General features: G+C 46.1%; 1 protein-coding gene across 4 annotated transcripts in view; it reads left to right on the top strand.

Annotated features, from left to right (window-relative positions):
* NFRKB (nuclear factor related to kappaB binding protein) overlaps positions 1-13,527 on the top strand; it is a 39,708-nt gene extending 26,181 nt beyond the window's left edge. For all 4 annotated transcript variants that reach the window (XM_047070492.1, XM_047070491.1, XM_047070489.1 and 1 more), the window contains 11 exons: positions 143-317; positions 2,284-2,390; positions 2,760-2,883; positions 3,096-3,175; positions 3,313-3,533; positions 3,644-3,914; positions 4,538-4,747; positions 7,336-8,103; positions 10,914-11,020; positions 11,838-11,973; positions 12,089-13,527. In XM_047070492.1, the coding sequence (XP_046926448.1) occupies positions 143-317; positions 2,284-2,390; positions 2,760-2,883; positions 3,096-3,175; positions 3,313-3,533; positions 3,644-3,914; positions 4,538-4,747; positions 7,336-8,103; positions 10,914-11,020; positions 11,838-11,973; positions 12,089-12,214 (2,325 nt within the window). In that variant the 3' untranslated portion in view covers positions 12,215-13,527. The remainder of the gene's footprint in view (positions 1-142; positions 318-2,283; positions 2,391-2,759; positions 2,884-3,095; positions 3,176-3,312; positions 3,534-3,643; positions 3,915-4,537; positions 4,748-7,335; positions 8,104-10,913; positions 11,021-11,837; positions 11,974-12,088) is intronic.
* Positions 13,528-14,551: the final 1,024 nt, after the last annotated feature.

Here is a 14,551-nt window from a genome sequence, read left to right as displayed (position 1 = left end):
TTTCCACTCTGGTTGGCTCAGTATTCCTAGTGGAATAGCCTGTTCCCATTAGTCTCTCCGGGTTGATCTCCTACTGTTTGAGAGTGTTAGAAAGAACCCCACTAATTCTGACTTAGGTGCCTTGTTCCTTTTCTCTTGTTAGGAGCGTTACAGATACAGCCAGCCCCATAAGGCATTCACCTTTCGCATGCATGGCTTTGAGTCTGTAGTGGGGCCTGTGAAGGGTGTTTTTGACAAGGAAACCTCGCTCAACAAGGCTCGGGAGCACTCCCTGCTGCGCTCTGACCGTCCTGCCTACGTTACCATCCTGTCTCTTGGTATGTGCCATCTATTTGTTTCTGTCATCAGCTGTCTCTCCCAATCCCTGGAAGGGCTTTGAGGGTCAAATGTAGTTTTACGAGGCCTTGGAGTTTGGGACATGAAGGGGGATTCTACCCCCAGAGATTAATGCCAGGAATCAGTTTCTTCCCTGATGTCTTGGGCTCACGTTTACTTTCATTCAGGAATTTTTTACAGACCAGCCAACTAGCATAAATATGGAATTTGCTACCTCCAGGCTGATTCTTTCATTTTATTTTTTATTGTTTTTGAATGGATATTTAGCAGAGGAGATTTATTTTTCCTTTTATATATATACACATATATATACACATATGTATATACACATACACATATATATATATACACATATATATATACACACACACATATGTATATACACATATATATATATACACACACATACGTATATATATATACACACACATATATATATACACATATATATACACACACACATATATATATACATACATATATATACATATGTATATATATATATATATACATTAAGTTTATTAATTCTTTGAGAGAGCACATGCGTGGGGAAGGGACAGAGAGAGGGAGAGAGAGAATCCTAAGCAGGCTCTGCATTGTCAGCTTAGAGTCCGACTCGGGGCTTGATCTCACTGACTGTGAGATCATGACCTGAAGCAAGATCAAGAGTCAGACACTTAACCGACTGAGCCACCCAGGTGCCCCTAGATGGATTCTTTAAAAAAAATTTTTTTATGTTTATTTATTTTTGACAGAGAGAGAGACAGAGCATGAGCGGGGGAGGGGTAGAGAGAGAGGGAGACACAAAATCTGAAACAGGCTTCAGGCTCTGAGCTGTCAGCACAGAGCCTGATGCGGGGCTCTGACTCACAGACCACGAGATCATGACCTGAGCCGAAGTCGGATGCTCAACTGACTGAGCCACCCAGGCGCCTCTAGACGGATTCTTTTAAAGATAAGACGTTTAACCTTTTTTTTGTGCCATGAAGCTCTTTGGCAGTCTGGTGAATCTTGCAGACTCTGTCTCAGGATTTTGTCCTTATTTATTGTTATTTATTTATATTTTTTATTTTTTTTAAAGATTTTATTTTTAATCTATATACCCAACATGGGACTCAAACTCACAACCCCAAGATCAACAGTTGCATGCTCTACTGACTGAGCCAGCCAGGTACCCCAGGATTTTGTCTTTTTTTTTTTTTTTTTTTAATGTTTATTTTTGAGAGAGTGAGTGCAGGTGGGGAAGGGGCAGAGAGAGAGGGAGACACAGAATCCGAAGCAGGCTCCAGGCCCTGAGCTGTCAACACAAAGCCTCATGCAGGGCTTGAACTCATGAACTGTGAGATCATGACCGGAGCTGAAGTTGGACGTTCAACCGACTGAGCCACCCAGGTGCCCCCAGGATTTTGTCTTTAAATGAATAAAATACTTAAGAGTTCTAAAAGAAACCAGTCCTATTAAAATATTTATCAAAATCTTAAATTTATGGTGCAGAAGTATATGTGTTTTTTATGTTATTAAATGACAGCCTTTAGTAGCAGGTCACTTAGCTCCTATAATTTCCGAATAGCGATGAGTGGAAATGGTATCGTGAGTTGTCTACAGTAGCTGTGATGTGTGTGATACGAAAATACCTGATTTCTGTCGCAATATCACACTACCGCCAATATAAAGTTTGTTACCATTGCTCATAATTGAAGGAAATGCTAAATTTTAGTCAGATATATAACTTTTTTCCTCACCCAAGTTCACAGACCTCAGTTTTGGCTCAGGGTGTCTGAAGTGTAGGAAACTGTCTCCAGAGGGCAATGTCCACCTACTGCTGAGTCTGACTAAGGCAGAGAGACACCTCAGTGAGCTTCTCCCCACAAGAGCAGGTAGAGGGACAATGCTCTTCAGTGGCAGCCCTGCTTGACTCTTCGACTTTCCATTTTCTGATGTCCTCAGTTCGAGATGCTGCGGCCCGGCTGCCTAATGGGGAAGGTACCAGGGCCGAGATTTGTGAGCTGCTCAAGGACTCCCAGTTTCTGGCACCAGATGTCACCAGCACTCAGGTAGGATGGAAAAGAGACAATGTTTTGTTCCAAAATGGATTTAAGAAAACCTACAAGAAAATATACAACATAATGATTTCTTAAAACTGAATGAAAAAGGGGAAAGAAGGAGATCCTGAGAAATGTGAACAATGATGACCTATGACCCTTGCAGTCTGTGGAGCACAGATTTCCCTCTACCCTTTACTTCTGCTTCTACTGCAGCTTCTTAGGTCACTGTCTCCTTCAGGGGACAGCACAGTCTCCCAGGAATCTTGCCATTGGTAGTATTGTCACCAGACTGAGATAGGATCTGCGACTCACACCCGGTGGTTTTTCCCTGGTGTCTGAGTCTGACTGGTCCCTTTTCCACTTTGTTCTGCTTCTCAGGTGAACACAGTAGTGAGTGGAGCCCTGGATCGGCTGCATTATGAAAAAGACCCATGTGTGAAATACGACATTGGGCGAAAGCTGTGGATCTACCTGCATCGGGACCGGAGCGAGGAGGAATTTGGTGTGTGAGGCTCTGACTAGATGAGGGATGCTTCTGAGTTATTGCCCCAATTCCATTCTGCTTTGTGATGACGTTCAGGCAGGATAGGAATATAGAGGCAAGACTTAGCCCGTTGGCGAGGCCACCAGTGAGGCCTTGGCTCTTAATGAAACCACCCTCCTTGCTGTGCTGAGGTTAAACTGTTGCTGAAACTTAACCACCTTTGTTTGCAGAGCGGATTCACCAAGCACAAGCAGCTGCAGCTAAAGCCAGAAAAGCCCTTCAGCAAAAACCCAAGCCTCCATCCAAGGTGGTAAGTGACCTCCTGAGAGCAGCTGCCTTAGCGGTGTCAGGGATGGTGGCAGCCAGGCCTTCCCTGAATTCCCTGCATCAGGAACCATGCCATCTTTTGGTGACTTTGGCTATAAACTATCTGCCTTCTGCTTGTAGAAGTCCGGTAGCAAGGAGAGTTCATTGAAAGTCCTCAGCAGTGGCCCTTCTGAGCAGAGCCAGATGAGCCTCAGTGACTCCAGCATGCCTCCCACTCCAGTCACACCTGTGACCCCCACCACTCCGGCTCTGCCTGCCACTCCGATCTCCCCTCCTCCTGTGTCCTCGGTGAACAAAAGTGGCCCTACTCCTGTCTCAGAGCCAGCGAAATCTAGCTCAGGGTAAGCTCTTTCACTGTTTTCTCCAGCTTTCTCCCTCCAGAGATCTTTTGTGTGTATGGCTTAACTTGCTTTATTTTTTAATCATCCCCCTCGCCCCCATTTTCTCGTAGTGTTCTTCTGGTGTCTTCACCCACAATGCCACAGCTAGGAACAATGCTCTCCCCGGCTTCCAGCCAGACTCCACCAAATTCTCAGGCAGCCGCCCGTGTGGTGAGCCACTCTGGCTCGGCTGGACTGCCCCAGGTGCGGGTGGTGGCCCAGCCTGGCCTTCCTACTGCTACTCAGCAGTCAGCAGGGCCGACTCAGACACTGCCACAGATGCCAGCAGGACCACAGATGCGCGTTCCAGCCACTGCTACTCAGACCAAAGTTGTGCCACAGGTAAACGGGGACGGCAGAGCTGGACCTCAAGGTGGTCTGTTGGGTCCAGTTGGCAGAGTGGGTAAGGACCAAGGAGCGTTAGATTATTGCTGCTGCTGCTGCTGTTTAACACAGCGACTCATTTGATGTTCAAAGCTGGCTAAGCGTTTTTAAGTCGTTGTGTTTTACATGTTGGGAATCAGAACTTTTGAGAAGTTTAGTGATTTACCCAGGATTGTAACATCAGGATCCTGGTGGATGGAGGTGGAATGTGATTCTAAATCTCACGCCCTTTCCATTGTGCCTGTCATCTTAGCCATACCGCTAATAGTTGGGTAATTTTAGAGAAGAGTCTTACTTCCTGCCTCAGTTTCCTTTGCTGTAAAAGGGTATAATATTTGTTCTCCGTATGTAGGAATACAACAGGATGTTAAATGTGCAAGCTTTCTGAAAATTAAGGTGCTCCACACAGATACAAGAACTTTACAATGTGCACTTTAGAGCATAGTGAGCCTTAAGCACCGATAGAGCAGAAGTAGTCTCGGGGGAGCACTTCCTGGGCAGTGGCACATGCTGGAAGCGGCTCGCTGTGCCAGGCTGCATCTCAGTATCTAATTGAGCTCTCCACCTCACGCTTGAACCAGACAGTAATGGCCACCGTGCCGGTCAAAGCTCAGACTGCGGCGGCCACTGTGCAGCGGCCTGGACCTGGGACAGGGCTCACGATGACAAGTCTCCCTGCCACAGCCAGCCCCGCGAGCAAGCCAGCCACCAGTTCTCCTGGGAGCTCCACTCCGAGTGCTTCCACAGCTGCTGTCATTCAGAATGTCACAGGACAGAACATTATCAAGCAGGTCAGTGGAAATCTCTCTGGGTGGATCCAAATCCTTTTTCCCAAAGCAGAGGAGAGTCAGAGATCTTAATGATTTGTAACCTTTGATCTTTAGTTCATGGGTATTTCAGTGGTGAGTTCCCACCAACGGCAGTACAGGCTTCATAGATGCTGAAGATTTCCCCTGTTTCTTTCCAAAAAATTCAGCATGTAGTAGTTGAGCTTCTTGATTTGGAGTAGACTTCCCATGAATTTACTTAGTGAATATCTTGTGGTGTGACATTATACACTTAGTTGGCCTTTCTGTTTACCTTTAATAATAGTAGGATACATTTTTATTTTCCTGGTTATGAACATGCACAGATGATAATTGAACTTCAAAGAATGGTTAGGCAGTGGGCGGCTTGATCTCAGGCATGTGAGTTTGAGCCCCACATTGGGTACAGAGATTACTTAAAAATAAAATCTGTAGAAACAACGACAAAGAATTTTTAGGTAAAATAGCAATGATAGGTGTGCTTATCATGTGCCTGTACTGTGCTGAATATTTTATAGATATTAAATAATTTAATCCTCATAACGCCATGGGGTAGGTGCTTTTGTTATTCTCGTTTTATAGATGAAGAAACGGAACCATATAATGGTAAAGTATTGTCATTTTTTTCATTAAATACTTAGTGCTCTTTTGTGCCAGGCTCTGTCCAGAGTATTGGGGATGTGGTGGTGTATGACATAGACTGAATCCCTGCTTTGTGGGCTTATCTTCTCCTGGGGCTAGGGGACAAAAACCACTTCAGGGACAGGTATAGAAGAGCTATGAACATCAGTAACCAGGGGAAGGACTACAGAGTGACAGGGGTGCCTGAGCTTTGAGCTAAGGTGATCTATGAAGGTCTGAGGGGAAGAATGATATTAGTGTGCTGTATTTTGATTATCTGGGGACAAAGCATTCTAGGCATAGGAGTAGTAAGTGAAAGTGCCACGAGTTAGTAATATGCTTGAAGAACAATAGGAAAGCCATCAAGCGTGTAGCTTAGTGAGCAAGTATCAAAGTGTTAGAAGGGGGGGCTGCTTGAGAGGTTAGCTGTGGTTAAGTCATGTTGGACTTTGATTTTCTCTTAAATGTGATGGGGAGCCATTTAAAGATTGTGAGCCAGAGCGACTTGATCTAGTGTACATTTACAGAACCCCTTGGCTGCTGCGTAGGACGGAATTCAAGGGACAGGAGCAGAAGCAGGGAAACCAGGGGCGAGGTCGTCGCAGCAGGTCCAGATCCTCAACTGGTGCTGGCTTGTGTGCATTGTCTTTGGAGGTAGGAGAGGCAGTGGGATTCAGGATATGGGGTTGACGGTAGAGCCAGTGTGATTCTTCTCCAGTGGGCAGATTATGGGGTCTGTTGAAAGAAGGGAGTTGAGTGTGCCCCACAGCTTTGGGCTTGAGTGATTGGGTAGATTGTGATATCATTTACTGAGATAGAAGAAAACACTGGGGTGCAGAGACTGGAATACAGACTGAGAGAAAAGTGTGTTGAAGTCAGCACCTATATTGGGTATACGAAGGTGTGAATGACATGAAGCTAAAAGTTGATCACTCATTAGTTATGGGTAATGAGTGCACTTGACTGGGCCCAGTGGATTGGTGGTGGTTTGGGAATGGATTCAAAAGAGAATGTAAGATGAGGAAGTAGAGACAGGGAATGGAGGCAGTTTTTAAGCAATTGCACTTTCAAAGAGAGCAGAGAATGGAGGCTGGTGGGAATGTGGAGTAAATGAGGATCTGCTTCTGTGTACGTTGGGAAATGTTAAAGCACATTTGCATTCTGATGGCAACAGTCAGTTAGAGAGGAGGAAATTGCTCATGCAGCAGACAGTCCCTGAGGCTAGAAGAGTACATGTGTTACACATGGGAGATTGGCCTTCCACAGCCATTGGTGTGGCTCCAAAGCCCATGCTTGATCACTGTGCCATACTCCTCTCAAAATTGAAGATCGGCACAACTATAAATAAAAGACATTTTTGAAGCAGTTGGGGATATACAAATATATATTATTAGATAATACTTGTAGGTCATTATTGGGTAATAATAGGTGGGAATTTTTTGTGTGAGTGTGGCCTGACGTGTGATCTGTCTTGGAAAATGTTTCACGTGCACTTAAAAAAAAGGTGTGTATTCTTCTGTTTTTGGATGGAATACTCCATGATCTCTGTTAAGTCCATCTGGTCCAATGTGTAGGTGATTACTATTATTTTTTTAATTTAAAAAGTCCTTTTCTGTGTCGGAAATATGTAAAGAAGTATTGATCGGCAAATTGCTATATATTGGCCTACTTTAAAATATTCCAACTCCTCTGTCCAGCACCTCCCCACCCCCCCCAAAGGTGGGGAAGGATAGATAAAACAAGATTGGCAAAGTGATAACTTTGAAGCTGGGTGGTAGTACATGGATTTGTTACACTGTTTTCTACTTTTGTGAATGTTTACCAGTTTTCAAAACAAAAGATTAGAAAAACGTGAAAGACACGTACCCACGAAATGGAGGTTTGTGTGATCATACTCATAACCATTTGAGCGCTGGGAATCCCCTTGTCAGTGCTGTCTCTTCCCTATCCAGGTGGCAATCACTGGGCAGCTTGGTGTGAAGCCCCAGGCAGGCAGCAGCATTCCACTCACAGCCACTAACTTCCGTATCCAGGGTAAGGACGTATTGCGTCTGCCACCCTCTTCCATCACCACAGATGCCAAAGGCCAGACGGTTCTGCGAATCACTCCGGACATGATGGCCACGTTGGCCAAGTCCCAGGTTACCACAGTGAAACTGACCCAGGACCTCTTTGGGACGGGAAGCGGCACTGCGGGCAAAGGCATTTCTGCCACCTTACACGTCACTTCTAATCCAGTCCACGCGACGGATAGCCCTGCCAAGGCCAGTTCGGCCAGTGCCCCTTCGTCCACTCCAACAGGTACCACCGTGGTTAAAGTGACTCCTGACCTCAAGCCAACAGAAGCCTCCAGTTCAGCTTTTCGCTTGATGCCGGCACTTGGTGTGAGTGTGGCAGACCAGAAGGGGAAAAACACAGTGGCTTCCTCAGAAGCAAAACCAGCTGCCACGATCCGCATCGTGCAGGGCCTGGGCGTGATGCCCCCCAAAGCAGGCCAGACCATCACAGTTGCGACCCATGCCAAGCAAGGGTCCTCAGTGGCCAGTGGGTCTGGAACTGTCCATACTTCGGCGGTGTCCTTGCCCAGTATGAATGCTGCCGTGTCCAAGACTGTGGCCGTGGCCTCTGGGGCTGCAAGCACCCCCATCAGCATCGGGGCAGGAGCCTCTGCTGTGCGGCAGGTCCCTGTCAGCACCACAGTTGTTTCCACGTCCCAGGCTGTGAGTAACATAGTGGGGAAGAATAGCCCTTCTGCTTGGGGAACTTGTCTTTTGAGGAATGGAAAGTAGACCCTGTCTCTGTCACTTCATTTGACCCACACAGGCTTATTTCCTACTAGGCTCTTTCGTTTGATTTTGAAACAAATTTCTGAAGTAGTGTGTACGTAAGTGATTAAAATAGTACAGAAGTACATAGAGTAAAAAGTAAAATTTCTTTCAGCACTCTCTACTTCTTCCTTCATGAGGACTAATTACTAGTATTTTGGCATTTATCCTTCTGGTCCTTTTCCCGAGCATTTTCGTACAGTGTGTACACATTCAGTTTAAACAAAAATTCCTGTGAGAGAGCTTCATCTGTATACTGTCCTGTGGATTGCCTTATTTATTTAAAAATATGTTTTGGGGATTGTTCTAGATCCTACACGGATATTGACGGCATTCTTTTTAATGATACCTGATAGTCCACAGAAGGCATGTGCTTTACCCTTTCATCTGTTAAAGAATACGTTTTTACTGTTTAAGAGCAGTGCTGCCATGAAGAAACACATGAAAGTATTTCTGGAGCGGAGGTAGAATGGGTTAGGTATACATACTGAAGGTTGTGATAACTCTAGTTGTGCAACCAAAAAGGCCCTACCACCTTGCACTTCCATCAGCAGCTCTCCTGTTTCCCCCATATCCTAACAAATGCTGGATATCTTGTTTTTTTCTTTCTTTTTTGTTTTTTTAACTTAAGTACCCATCTTACTGGTGAAAAGAGTTCTTTTTCTGTTTGTTTCCCTGATCTTTAGTGGAGTTGGGCATCCATTCATATGGAGATTGGCATGTGCTCTCAGTGCAGAATAAATCTTTGCCACTTTTCTTCTGGGGTATTCAGCTTTTCATGTTGTTTGGGTGGCTCTGTATATCTTCTGGATGTTAATTCTTGTTACATATAGAAAATGTTTTCTTCCAGCCTGTTATTTTTTAACCTTGCATATGGAGCCTGCTCTACAGGTATTTTATCTGATTAGATCTATCAACATTTTCTGTTATGGCTCTTAGGTTTCGCATCTTGTGCCATTCTTACTCCAGGGTTATAAAGATACCGCCTTCATTTTCACAACATTTTCAGGGTTTTAGAAAAGGTGTCATTGATAATCCATTTGAAATATATTTTGTGAATGGCATGTCGTAGATATCTCATTTTGTATTTCTTACTTTGTTCCAACATCATTGACTGGTTTATTCCTTACCTGCTAACTTGAAATACTACATTTATCATAAAGCAAATTCCCATATCAACATAGGTGTGTTTCTGGGTGCATGTGTATTTCTACTCTTTAGTTTCTGGATAAGGAGCCCTGTTCTGTACAGTGGGGTGAATACGGACAGCATAAAACACAGTTTTACGTTTCCTAAGCAGGCTGTATAATAAAACCTCAGCAATTTGGATAAAAGCCAGAGTGGTGGAGGAAGAACATTAGTAAAACCAACCAGCCAACAAACTCTGAAATACAGTGCGGCTTAAAAGGAAGTATTTATTTAGGTTCTCATATCACAAAAATTAAGGAAGCAAGGAAACAGTGCTTACTTGGTCCACTTTGCTCTCGACTCCTCACACAGAAAGGTAGTAGCCAGGGGCACCTGAACCTGAAAAGCATGTGAGGGGGTGGGAAGTAGTGAGCAGTGATTCTTTTCTCCATCTAGTCAGCTAGTTAGGCTAGTTCACCAAGGGGTGATTCCAGTTGGTGTTGTGGTGGTCTGAAACTTTTGACACAACTGAGGCATTCTTAAGAAAACCACCAGGAAATCCACCTGGAGGCACCATCTCACGGTATTCTGTTTTCTGTTGACATCTTTCAGTGCTTTCTGATGCACTACAAATTGTGAGTAAACTGTGGAGATTGGTATGGGGAACTGTGACACAGTTTTGCACCTGAGGGCCCGGCTTCTTTAGCAATAGCTTGCTCAAGGGAAATGTTGATGCTTTTTCTTAGTATCCTAGCAACTACTTCTCTTGAATCTGTTTTTAAAATCAGATTCACACAAGATTTTACTGTATATAAATTTTATTACCAACCAGGGGTTAAAAAGCAGGTGGTCTAAAAACAGGTGATGCAGTGAGCTCATCTTTGCCATCCTGAAATCCCAAAGACTAGGCGTGGTCACCTTCTGTTTTGTTCCTTTTAGACCTTATTGGCTTTGGGGTTGGACTTTTCGCTTGGTTGAGTTTATTATTAATGTCCCTTAACTAACCTCTTATCTCTGGGAGAGACGGAAAGCACCTGGAAAATGTGACCTGTTGCTAATCTAGCGTGCCCTGCTGTCTGCTCCCTACCAGTGAGCCTGCGCCCCAGTGAAGCAGTAGTTATGCACTCTGTTAACTCCTGAGTGCCTGTGTCCTTCATCACACTTCCTTCAGTACTGTGTGCCAGGTATCGGGAGGCACACGGATGATGAGGAGCCTGGCCTCGAAGGAGCTCAGACTCTTACTGTGCTCAAGTGAACACACGCTTTCCTTAGTGATTTAGTGCACCTATTTATCCTGCTGGCAGCAGTTTTATATGGTTGTTGCTCTTGTAGGTAGTGTGAACGAGGAGCTGTTACACAGATCAGAGACTACCTAAATACAGTACGTGAGCTCTTAACTACAGCCTATTGGCAGTTTTATGAGGGCAGCCTGGGCCCACACCTCAGAAATATCGGGACCCTGCAGCATACAGGAAAAGAGAGTATCTGAGTGCTCACTCCTCAGTTCTATGGCCCTGTACGTGACACTTGGGGGTTTCCTTATCTAGCCTGTAAACCTGATTTCATTTTCTCTTTAGGGGAAGCTGCCTACGCGGATCACAGTTCCTCTCTCTGTTATTAGCCAGCCTATGAAGGGCAAAAGTGTGGTCACGGCCCCCATCATCAAAGGCAACCTTGGAGCCAAGTAAGTGCTGTAGTGATGGGCGGGTGGGGCTTCCAGGTGGCTCCTTGCCACATAGTGGAGAGGCAGCTAGTTTTCCTGGGGCTCTTCTTGAGTATTTCTCCTTTGTTGTGCTCACCAACAGTATTTATTGAACACCTAGTATCAGGTGCCAGGGACACAGAGAAGCGATTAAAACAGACAAAAAGCTGTGCTATCTTCAAGCTTACCTTGTAGGGTGAGGAGAGAAATTATAGAGTAAAATACCCTATGGGGTGGTGGTGTGTACTGTGGAGGAAAAGCAAGGAAGGGGACGACAGAACATTCTGGAATGGGGAGGGCTGGTGACATGGCTCAGATGGCAGTTTCCATTGTGGGTGTTGGGGAAGGCCTCGCTTTCACATTTGAGCCCTGTGCTGTGGTGTTCTGAGCAGGAGGTCTTACTTGGGAAGCTGGACTTCCTTTGGTCTTGACTTAAACCAGGATAAGGGGCATGATGAAATCAGTCTGATGGTTGGAAGGTGGCTGTTTTGGGGGAGAGTTTCTTGTCTGAAACACACACCTTCCTGGGGTCCTGTCCATTATTTCTGCTGATCGAGATATGGATGTCGGGGTCATTGTATCCAGAGCCCTGGGGGCCTTGGGGCTTGCTCTTTTTTCATGGGAAGCATAGAAGCTAGGAGAAAGGTGGTCTCACCAGCTGGTTTCCATTTCAGTCTAGAATGCAGGAATTTTCACTGTGCTGCTGACCTTCCTGTTTTCCTTAAACATGCGGCCTCATTCTGGGCCAGAGAGAGCACCCTGCCTGTCATTATGCTTCACTGGTGCTTTCCATTCACAGCCTCGGTGGGTTGGGCCGCAATATCATCCTGACCACCATGCCAGCGGGGACTAAGCTCATTGCCGGCAACAAGCCGGTTAGTTTCCTCACTGCCCAGCAGTTGCAGCAGCTTCAGCAGCAAGGCCAGGCCACACAGGTAAGGTTCCAGGCAAACGGTGGGCTCTACCAGGCCTCTTTTTCTCTTGCTGTTTGCTCTCAGCTGAGGAGCTCGTTTGCAGCCTGTTGACCAGACCGTCTCTCTTTGCAAACAGGTGCGCATCCAGACTGTCCCTGCATCCCATCTTCAACAGGGAACAGCTTCTGGTTCCTCCAAAGCAGTCTCCACTGTTGTTGTGACCACAGCTCCATCTCCTAAACGGGCACCTGAACAGCAGTGATTCAGAGAGAGAAAGATGACGTCCGTGAAAGCACACACCCAGGCTGCCCTTCTGGCTTAAAGGAGGGGAGCAGGGAGGTTGTGTCGTCCTTCTCAGCTTGTCTGTTGAAGGGAAGGCCAGCAGTGGGATGATGGCAACAGTGGCGTGGATTCTGCCACCACACTCCACAGTGGAGCATGCTGAGAAAAGTCCCCTCCAGGCTCCAAGGGCTGTTCGGCTCCGATCCAGGAGAAGCTCCTCTGTTTGGGGATGAAGTCATAGTTGTGCCACACGAGCCATGGTTCTCTCCTGAGAGCCAGACACCGGGGGAAGGCTTACAGCTGCAGAGCGTGCAGACTGTCAGTAAGCCTCGTTCTCGATGTGGATTGTATTTTTTTTTAGCTTCTGGTCTTCTCTGTGACTAGTGGTCTGGATAGGAATTTTATGTCCAGAAATTTTTACGTAACTTATTTTTTTAAAGAACCTGTTGTATGTCTTTATCCAGTGGAAACCTGGGCTTTATAAAGCCCCCACTCCCCACTGCCCCGAACTGATTATTCTCTTGACCAGAATGGGAGAATAGCAGGATTCTCAGTGAGTTGGTGGCTGACTTGAGAGCTGCATGGCAATGGGGAGGCTGTCAGCTGGGTAAGAAACCAAGGGAGCGAGATAAGTGAGATAGCGTGGGTTCCCTGAAATGGGATTAGTTTGGCACTACCTCATAAAGATGAGGTATCAGGATCTTGACTGTGGTCCGTATCTTCATCTGCTGACTTTGTCCTCCTTGTCAGGCCTGTTCACACAGAAGTCCAGAGCCTGTGGACAGGATAGGCAAGTGCCAGCAGACATGCTGCTCTTGCGGCATAGACTTTATTGCAGTTCAGAGATTATATGTTTTGCTTTGCTCCAGGGCAAGAGTCTGCAAACCACAGCCCTGGGGCTGGCTACCCGTTTTTGTAAATAAAGTCTTATTGGAACACAGCCCATGGCCATTTGCTTATGTATTATCCTTGGCTGCTTGCAGTCAGGAGGTAGAACTGAGTAGTTGCCATAGAGTCCAGATGCTCCTCAGGCCTAAAATGTCTCTTATGTCCTCAGGCCCGTTAAGTAAAACTTTGCAGGCTTCTGCTCCAGAGTAGAGGCGGCAAGAGGAGAGAGTGAGTGGGTGTGCCCACTGGGCGGATGAAGCAGCACAGTCACAGGAGAGGTCAGTCGGGGTTTACAAGTCCTTTAATCCTGGCTGCCTCTCATTTCTCAGCCTCCGTCAAGCTGTGGCAGAGCTCAGAACAGTATTTTTAAATGTAGTAAGTAAGTAAAGCACTGGTTGTTAACAATATATGCCTCTTTTGTATGGGAGCAGGGGTTGGATGGCAAGGCTGTTCTGCAGTGTCAGGGCCTCTCTCTCTCGTTTCCAGATTATTAAAGATGTGTCTTTAATCTGGAAGTTCAGTGATGATCTTTTATGGGGTCTGGTGAGGAAGTGGAGTTGAGGGGCAGAAGGTCCCAATGGTGTAGTTTAGAGGGGTTGCAAGGTGGAAGCTGAGTGATCAGGAAGATTGCAGAGAAGGTCAGGGTGGCTTGTGGCTTTTGAGACCTTGCATTTGATTTTTGAAGCAGTTCTGTAAATAGACATCATCACCCGTCTTCTAACTTCTCATCTCTGGGAGAAGTGGTGAGTCTGAGTTGAGGTTAAAGAGAAAAAGACATAAATCCAGTCTTCTGATTTTAAGTATCCTTTCTTTTGCCTTCCTAGGGGAGGATGGCTGTATGTCATGCTGAGCTGTGGGGACAGTTGGAGCTAGGGTGGTAAGCCCAAGGTACAGAGAGCTGAGGCGAATTGGCGGAGAGGTGACTGAGCTTTTGCTAGTAGTGGGGGGCCGGCACAGATGTCCCACTGGGAAGGGGGGAGAGGTAGGGACTGCCGTGAAGGAGAAAAATGGCCTTTTAGCCGAGTGGAGGAGAGCACGTCTGTGTTCTCCAGTACTTTGATATTTGCACATCATTGCTTCCTAGAGGCACATTTCACATGAAGAGTCCACGTGACAGTGTCTGAATGAGAAAACGGTAGAAATTTGAGGGATCCTGTCTCAGGTATTTATTGTTGGTTAAAACAAACCCCTTCCGAATTTACTTAACAAAGGATTTCATGAAGGTAGCTCTGGCATTCAGCCCCAGCCCTTCACTGACTTTTCTTTACTGAAGTCACCTGGCTGTGCCTGTCTCTGAGTGCCTGCAGACATTTGTCTGCATGCTTGGGGAACAGGGATGTTGCAGGATGTTAGTGTAGGACTGACTCCCTGGTAAGTACGATTTGGTACTGCCCAGCCTGTCAGTGGAGTACTGAGGAATGGCAAGCCC

The sequence above is a fragment of the Lynx rufus genome, unplaced genomic scaffold (genome assembly GCF_022079265.1).
Source record: "Lynx rufus isolate CCGP_SWC_20201006 ecotype Redwood Valley unplaced genomic scaffold, mLynRuf1.p SCAF_9, whole genome shotgun sequence".
NCBI classification, from domain to species: Eukaryota; Metazoa; Chordata; class Mammalia; order Carnivora; family Felidae; genus Lynx; species Lynx rufus.
The sequence above is the reverse complement of the archived record's forward strand: the minus strand, read 5'-3'. Positions and strand labels throughout refer to the sequence as shown.